The sequence below is a fragment of the Notothenia coriiceps genome, unplaced genomic scaffold, assembly GCF_000735185.1.
Source record: "Notothenia coriiceps isolate Sejong01 unplaced genomic scaffold, NC01 NC01_scaffold00024721, whole genome shotgun sequence".
NCBI classification, from domain to species: Eukaryota; Metazoa; Chordata; class Actinopteri; order Perciformes; family Nototheniidae; genus Notothenia; species Notothenia coriiceps.
Genome location: NW_011357422.1, coordinates 1 through 9,240, shown reverse-complemented (window position 1 = coordinate 9,240; position 9,240 = coordinate 1). Strand labels below are relative to the sequence as shown.

The 9,240-nt window shown below is 39.3% G+C and overlaps 1 protein-coding gene across 1 annotated transcript in view; it reads right to left on the bottom strand.

Annotated features, from left to right (window-relative positions):
• usp6nl (USP6 N-terminal like) overlaps positions 1–8,962 on the bottom strand; it is a 19,577-nt gene extending 10,615 nt beyond the window's left edge. The window contains exons 1-4 of the mRNA XM_010783124.1: positions 8,883–8,962; positions 2,912–3,019; positions 1,892–2,001; positions 641–772 (exon numbers count right to left, since the gene is read on the bottom strand). Coding sequence (XP_010781426.1) covers positions 641–772; positions 1,892–2,001; positions 2,912–3,019; positions 8,883–8,954 — 422 coding nt within the window. The 5' untranslated portion in view covers positions 8,955–8,962. The remainder of the gene's footprint in view (positions 1–640; positions 773–1,891; positions 2,002–2,911; positions 3,020–8,882) is intronic.
• Positions 8,963–9,240: the final 278 nt, after the last annotated feature.

Sequence of the window (9,240 nt, the reverse complement as noted above, 5' to 3'; positions counted from 1 at the left end):
ACACACACACCCACACACACACACACACACACACACACACACACACACACACACACGAGGAATTTGACTTGGTGTCGTGGTGCATACATAAAAGTAAAACACAGGTAGAGAACTAGAAAAATATGAAAAAGAATACAAAATATAGTAAAAGATATAACAGTATTTACATTGCAATGGAATGTAATAAGAAGGAATAGCATATGGAATAAATATCGGCAGTAATACTAATATTTTGCTTACTGACACAGAATGTATACATCCATAACTAAGTAGTGTGCACATAACACATGAGACCATTCTGTCTTCTCTAAGGTTTTTCATTGTCCTGATTTCATTTAATGTTTCACCCCGTTTTCTTCTTTGTTTTGCAAATACACTGAATTCAACTCTTGAATAAACGGTCTCATTGCGTAACAAATCAAAGGCAATCATTTGAACTTTTTGACAGTCTTATGGTTTTACCTGTTTATGTTGGCAAATCTTTTTTTGTGTGTGGCACCTTCTGTACATCACTATTATTTAAGGTGTGCATTTTCTGGGAGGCATTAAGACTAATGGAAATTATATTTGTCCTTGTTGAATAATCTGAAACTCTGGATGATGCGTTCAAAAGCTAAGTTAACAAGACTAAGAAGACGACTTGTATATCCTACATCCAGTACACATGCGGATAGCAAAAGCATAGTAACCTGCAGTATTGAGAAGACGGTGTGAATGACTCACCGTGTTGTACATTGAATAAGCTGTGAGGACGTGGAAGAGAGCCTGCTGCCTGAAAAACACAAAGAAACCACAAAGAACACAGCGTTTAGTTCCAGGACTGTAAGTCAAAGTTTGGGTTCCTTCTTCTGACAGTTTTATCACACGTTCTCACAGAAGCTACACGTCAGGGGTAAAATCTATAAATGTGGTGAAAATGAAGTGTGAGCTGAAAGCAGCATTTGTTATTTCAACATCAGCAGAGTGAAAAGGGCACATTACAAAGGTGTTCAAACAGGTGTAGTTTCCATATGTAGAGTGCAGCTGGTTTACTGATACTCTTTGGTTTGAAATGAACTAGAGCCTGCTTTAGTTTCATGGTAACAAAGCACAAGTCCAAATGGAAAAAGAGTCTCTTATTCATGGGAAAGCTTTAGGGCTCAGATATTAAGAATCAATTAGTGCAGATTTAAAATGTAAACACCCAGCACACACCTATTATACTTTATATATTCAGATAAACTAACCATACAAAATCATATTGCTCTATTCTGACTGTATATCTGTGACGCTAAGTGCCGACCCATGTGATATATCTCTATCTAGATGGCAGTGCAGATATGCAGAAAAACTAAACAGACAAAAGTTGCACAACTTCCTTCCTGTGTCCACTCTGTGGCGCTAGAGAACACACGCTTAACAAACATGAAGTTGATCACATCATGTGAAGAACACATAATATCCTTTTTATATATATCGGATGGTGATTTTTACGTAAGGCAATAGGTGTTCAATTGCTTTTGAACCTCAAGGTCTTAAAAAACGTACTGACCGAATTTGGTTAAAATGCGAAGCCTGAAATGACCAAAATACAACAAAGAAATGACATTGAAATACAATACTTTTTAAATCTAACTATGCTGCAAATATCTACCTTTAGGATGTGCGTACAGTGAGGGTTTAATGCAGAGTTAATGTTTGTAACACTGCAACAAAACAACCGATTAAGTAAAAAATACAATGTCAGTATTTTTCTTTCTGTGTTTTTCTCAGCAACGTGGTCCTTGGACACTTTGTATTAGTTATTCTTTTTAAAAGTGAAATGCTTTTGAAACTGTGTAACCGTAACTTCATCTCGAATACAGTGTTATAGCCGTAGGAGAGTAAAGGCAGGGTTCCTGCAGATACCCACTTGACATCGTAGCGGTGCATGAACATGATGTGGTCTCTGTAGGTGCGGTTCACGTCCAGGTCGATCTGCCGGATGTCGGGGGACACTCCCCTGGCTCTGGCCTTCAATTTCTGCAGAAAACACAGAAATAAAAAGGTCAGCGACGAGGAGAGTGACGAGGAGAGTGACTCCAAGGAGACAAATACTGAACCGTGCTTAAGCATCCTGCTGGAGTACATCTAAGAGGCACAATATTTACTCAAAAACTGAAATAAGAGCCTGCGAAGTTTGACAGAGAGAGTGAAATATAACTTTGACCCAAATTGACCCAAATTCTGCCTTTTGTATCTCTATTTACATAATTCAGCTTCTTAACAGCATGTTTTATACTTTGAGAAAGTATTTCAGTGAATAATTCAGATGAAATGTATCATTTTCCAGTTTGAAGAAAGTTCAATGAAAATATTGTGTTCATTTGGTAAAAAGAAGATTTTTTTGTGTAGCAGCCGACATTTTCATGACTTTAACACGTTTCCTTCGAATGTTTTGGGGTAAAAAGTTTAAAAAGTGGCGTTTATTACAAGTCTCCATCTTATATTTGATAGTGAATCTGTCTTGGCGTCAAACAGATTAATAAAATATCATACAAAAGGATAAAAAAAAAATGTAAGGACAGAAAAGTCCTCATTCACAGTTTAAGTTTCTCACTTTATTTGCTTTGTTTACAGCTGTGGCCTCAGCCTCAAATTACAATCCATTCAACACAGCAAACATATTATAGATCCTGCGTGCCAAACTTTTGAATGAGATCCAAAGTTTGCCTCTGTTCTTTACAGTGTGCAGGAACACGCTCTGCAGAATTACACAAACACACAATTACGCTTCCAAACCCACATCCTGCAGCTCGGTGAAATCAAATAAAAGGAGCACGCTTCTGAGTCTTTATGAGGCCTGAGCTGTAATTAATGTTATAAACTGTGTGTGGGGGAGTCGGGCTGTAAAGTGGATTGTGTGTTTAGTGGTGAGATCTAGGCTCAGTACCTCGTAGAAGTCCTTCTTCTCCTCCTTTATTTTGGGGACATCGAGCAGCAGACCCCAGACCTGCCCTCGCAGCTGCAAGGGGATTCCCTTATAGACCCTCCTCCCCAGCTGAAACACACAGCAGGAGTTTGTTAGGAACACTTCCAGAGAGGAGTGCCTCGGGAACACACTCCACATTCATGTAGACCTGAGCTCAGAACAGATCAGATCAAATACTGACACAAATATCAGACAGGAATGTCAATAAACACGAAATGATGATGAGTTTCATGCTGCATACCCAACATAAAAATACACCTCAATTGATTACAATCTTTATTGCCAATTAAAAACAACTCATTTACTTATTAAAGGGGCCCTATTATGCTAATTTCAGGTTCATATCTGGATGTTGTGCTTCTAATCTACTGTGACATGTCTCCATGCTTTAATGTTCAAAAAGCTCTTTAATGTTCCCCTCTGTCTGAAACCAGAGCCCAGTCTGCTCTGATTGGTCAACTGTTTAGAGATGTCCCGCCCTTTAGCCTATCACGTACAATGTGTTGAAGCACTAGCCAATTGAAGTGTGATGTCAACCTAACACACTACAGGTAAACCCCCAAAACATAATAGGGCATCTTTATAATGAATAGTTTCAAATAATCCGTAATACATAATATTTCTATCAATATCATTCCTCAATTTGTTGGTTTATATCCTGAATCATGATTGGTTTCTTAATGTTTAATGCACCTTTTTTTTTCAGTATCCAATTATAATTATTGCTAACATGTGGGATTTTGAAAGAAATGTAAAAATAAAACATTCAGTGTTCCTTTATCTCACAAAGTTAGTCAATTTAACTTTTATACTCAACTGGATTTTTGGCCATTATTCAATACAAGGTGTTACCTTTTATTCTTGTTTACAAATGATTTGAAATGTCTCTTTTGAAGTCATTATTAACCTTTTTAGAACATTCAAAAACAAATGTTTGCTTACAGTATGCTTACAATGTACCCTTTGTATCTGCTAGGTAAGGGTTGTTGCTGCACACCACAGAGATGCAACAGAGCCTCGGGCAAATTCAAAACTATAATCCAGAATAGAGGAACAAATGACTGTTGTGCTGTGAGTGTTTCAGAGATGGAAACAGTGCGCTCATCAGTGTGCTGGGAGAGGAAGCAGAGGGCTCTGCAAGGTGAGTCTCCACCATCTGGCTCCGGCAGAGATGGTGGGAGTTACTGCATGCCGAACGGCACAAAGTCATTCACAAAGAGATAGGAAATCATTGCGGACTCTGGGGCGAGGAAGATTAAGTCTTAAAATCCAAAGTGCTGGGACAGCAAAGCTAATCGCGGCAGTGAATTTCTCCGAGTGCAGATATTAAAAGCCAAGCAGGCGGAGCAGTGATACAGCAGATATGGAGGTGTTGGAGTGTCAGTGTGCCGCACAGCTGACTGACAGGAGGACAGACTGAAGAGGACAGGCCCTCTATTAGAGGACCGTATCCACTAAACATCCTCAGGGTAAAAGAGGCTCTTGAGCTAACAGCGCTAATTTTAGGATTGGAGTAGCATTTATCCACAAGACCATAAAAGTGAAAGAGATGTTAGATCTACTCCTACGTCACTAAGGCCACATTTACACTTTGCATTTATTATGCTGTTTTTCATCAATATATAATAGGTCTCAGATATATACAAAGCATGTCTCTGAAGTGTTTGGCTCGAAATACCAAACAGATCATGCATTGCAGCATGGATCAGGACAAAAAGTGAGCCAATCTTTTTTCCTGAAACGTTCAGAATCTCTTCACACAGAGGGGACACACGTTTATGCATAAAAGACATGAAAAAGTGGATTGTGCGTAACAGGTGACCTTTAAAGCATCTCACATCCTGATGAAATTCACCTTTACTTAAAGTGGACCTATCATGCTATATTTGAAACATATATTGTAGGGCCATACCCATACAAAACATGTCTGTGAAGGTTTTTTTTCAAAATAGCAAACAGATCACCCATTGTAGCCATGCCTCATACTGCTCAAACCCCTCTTTTGAAACCCTGTTAGAGAAATGCAGATTTTGGGTCCCTAGCTTGAAAAAAATAAATAAGAGGAGGCGGAGCTAATGCCTGATCAGAATTCTACCGGAGATAAAGTTAAATTCTGTTGTGATAAAACGCCATCCTGTTCTAAGCACATCAAGGATTATTTCTGAAATAGTATGGAGCTCAAATGCTTTTTCTCTCGCGGGTTTATCACAAGGTGAGTACTTTTTTTATTTCCTGCCTTTTAAACACATGTGCTCTTAAGTACAGGTTAGCTCTGAGTGTTAGCGAGGCTTGCTAATGTAAACAAAAACGTCCAAAACACGTCAGGCATTGTTTCTGATAGCAACTTTCTGTGGGTCCGCTGCCGCTATTACGTCACAGCGGATGGAATCTGTATCCGGTCGTTGTAAACCCGTTTTTAAAAGATTTGGGTACGGAGGAAAAGAGAGGGTTTTATTTTCTGACGCTGCGTGAGTTCCCCGAAGCACCGGGGACACATATTTATGTATAAAAGACATCACAAAGTGCATCTTGCATGATAGGTCCCCTTTAAACTAAATGCAATATGTACTTGTTTCACGAGACCACAGGTGTTTGAAGACTGCCAAAAACCCCAGGAGAAGAGTCTTCTGCACTTTGGGGGTTGAGTTACAACAATAACAGTTTAGCCTGCTCAGTTTAGTTAGCTAACATCCATCATTACCTTAAGCAAACACAGTCATATTCTTAAACTAGGGCTAAACCATTAAACTAATGGAGGGGGCGCTGTTCTAGTCCAAATACGCTTTAAAATACCATTCATAAATCAGGAAAAGGTCCACCAGGTGTGGCTCCGGACAAACGTTTTCACCACCGTCCAAGGAGGAAACCACATTTTTTAACCGTCCTAGATTACATTTAAACTGTTTTGATAGAAACAACTATAAATTAAATCATAGAGAAAACAATCAGCGGATTAATTGATAATCAAAATACCCGAGTATTGTTGGAGTCCTACTTTACTGAAATGAAATATAGAAATAAAATATTTTAGATTCAACATGCAGATACAATCTACATGAAGAATCAACATTTATCTTTCATTTAAACGCCTGCATTTTGACACGGTTTATAGAAAAACCTAAATATTTCTTAATGAAGCCAGCCAAATCAAATTCAATTTGTTCTTTTATTGCTGTGTTTTATATTCACTGACACAGGCCGGTCACCTGTCAATCATCGTGGACATAGTGATTATTTTCATTCATAAAACATGATGTATCCATGGCAACAAACCCATTTTAACTTAGGAGGTTATCTCGTCTCAAGAAGCCAAGATCTTTTAGCGTCATTTAGGAGGACTTTTGGTGATCAAGACCAATGATTGTATTTTATTATATATCTTATCTTTAGCATGACATGTTATGTTGTTTTCAATCGCCCCGTGTAAAACCAGAGCAAACGAACTCACAAAGATGTGTGTGGAAGAGATGAAAGATAATGAAGAACCATAACTCAGCTGTTGTCTGTTAACTCTCCATATTAAAAAGAAACCACAGACAGAATGAATGGCTTTATATATATGTGTGTGTGTGTGTGTGTGTGTGTGTGTGTGTACTTTATCACCATCCTATCACCACTCTGGGGACTCACTAGCTCTGATGGGCAAGTCAATGAGAGCATCTGTTTCACTAATCATCCTGTGAGCGTGTGTGTGTGTGTGTGTGTGTGTGTGTGTGTGTGTGTGTGTGTGTGTGTGTGTGTGTGTGTGTGTGTGTGTGTGTGTGTGTGTGTGTGTGTTTATGTGAACATGTGTGTAAACATGTGAATGTCTGTTAATGTTTGCAGTTCCAGGCTTCCAGCGGGACTCAAACTTGCTCTCCTCTGATCTGCATATCAGCGCACTATCCCACTGAGCCACAGGTAGCCTCCCTAGGTAGGGTTAGCTAGATACGTTTAAATAGCCAACATCTATCCAAAACCTTAAACAAACGCATGAGAAATATTCTAATGTTCAAATCGTGGGAAGAGCTATATTTTTTTAAAGGCAGGGTGCACCAGGTGTGACACCAAAAAAAACTATTTTAACAAACACGATATTTTTTAAACAAAATAAATCATTTATTACTAAGAAAACATGTTAGTGGTCTTTGCATTCACTATGTTGCTATCACTTCGTCTATGAAGTGTTTTTTTATGACTTGGCTGATACTTCCAATCATTACCCTTTCTCTCTGTTTGCCTAGAAATGTGGTCAAATCCCATTTCCATGAGACCGGCTTAGTGTTACCGCAGACGAACCAGCCATTGAACAGCAGTCTCTACATCCACAAGCTTTCAGTTCCAAATCAACACATGTGATGTTTCTGAGCCACTTCTAATGAAGAATGGCACAGGGACACCGCTTCAGTCTTTCTCACACAATATTATTACTCTTTACTAAACATTACAACCTCCAGCCAAACCCATGGAGTGTGGCTGCTTTACATGTGCTACAGCTCTCCTTCCTACTGCGGGCAAAATGTTTTCTCAGCAGCTGGCGAGCGAGGAAACTAAATAAGAGATGTATCAAGCGTGACCCGTTTCGTGACAAAGAGGAGAAGAAATATCCCCGAAGCTTCAGAGAAGTGACGAAGTGATGAAAGGAGTGCTCTGTGTCCTTGGCTGTTCAAATGCGCTGCTGTAGAATGAGCCTCGCTGAGCTCAAAGTGGCAGCCAGGAGAGTATTTCACATTTCAGAGCCCACATAACCACACAGTAAACCCCTGCTGAAGGATTACCCACAAATGAAGGACATGTGGAAGCGCTGCAGGCACCACAACACAACGTGTGGCTGAAGAAACCTCTGATAACTCAAACAGGGGTATGAGAGGAAGGCTGGATGATTTGGAAAAACAAGTCATTGCGGTTATTTTCCCTCGTATTGCAATTGATATATTAATCACGATAAAAGGCAGTGTTATTTTTAAGACGCCAAGATCCTTTAGCGTCATTTAGGAGGTGATTAAAAAAGAAATGTTATTTTTAGGCACTGTACTAAACAAGGATCTTTTATTAAGTCTGTAGAATTATTTGTGTAGGCTGGGACCTTTCTGTAGCACCACAACAGTGCAGTGGTGCAGGGATGAGTCCTTATACCTTAAAATGAGTCAATAAGTTATCACTTCATGTTCCCCTAACTCAAATCTAACCTTTTTTACTGAATGTAAAGCCTGAAATAAATGTCGATTTTGTTCTAGAATATGTCAGTAAATACCACGTCTGTAGCTTTTACGTGTCGTAAAAATGTCGGTTTCTAAAAACCGTCTTAACGATATCAGGGGATTATCACTCTTGAAACATTTGACAAATCATGGTAAAAAAGTTTGAAGTGATCGTGATGTGATTTTCTTTAAAGAGGATCTGTACCAAACAAGGATTCTTCATTAAAGGTGGGGTATGTACGTTTGAGAAACCGGCTCGAGATACACTTTTTGTTATATTCCATGGAATGCTCTTAACATCCTGATAGCAATGAATATCTGAAGTGCTTTGACAACAAATCCATTAAAAAATGTCATCTGTGGAAGCCGTGGTACTGTAAAAAGCACGACCAATCATCTGAGCAGGCCCGGCTGAAGTAATTGGATGGCCTACCTGCCTGTCAGCCTTCCATCTGTGCACAAACTTATCTCGTGCCCTCATTGGTCATGTGCGCGTTCGTGTGTGTTGGAGGAGGGGCTCTGTAAGGAAGTGGCTGATTTGTTCCGGTTGTGTATTTTCAAATTCTAGCGCTATCGAGCTGGTTTCTCCAAAATGACCTACCCCACCTTTAAGTCAGTATGTTTAGACAAGGAATGGAAGAACGTTTTATTAAATTATAGAAGTACTTCCCTTTCCATCACTGATAGCAAATATGGGCGAGTGTGAGAGGGTAAAAAGAGGATGAGATACAAACAGAAACCCAGAAGCTCACCTTCTCGCTGTTCTTGTATTTGTCCCAGCTCTTCATCATCTTCAGCCACTTTGAGGTCCTCTCCACCTCCATGTGTTTTTGCTGAAGAAAATAGAGATACGTTAAATATGGATGACTTCTGCTCACGTCAGAACACACTTCATTCAACATGTTTGGTTGTTTAAAATGCAGATGTTCAGCTCTTCCATGTTTTATCCGTGTTTCTCATTCCCACAAATCGATGATATCCTAATATAGTATCATTATAGATAACTGGGTCAGTAGAGCCTCTGAGGCAGGGGTGTCAAACTCAATTTCATCCGGGCCACATCAGCATTATGGTTGCACTCAAAGGGCCGGTTTTAATTTATATAAATAT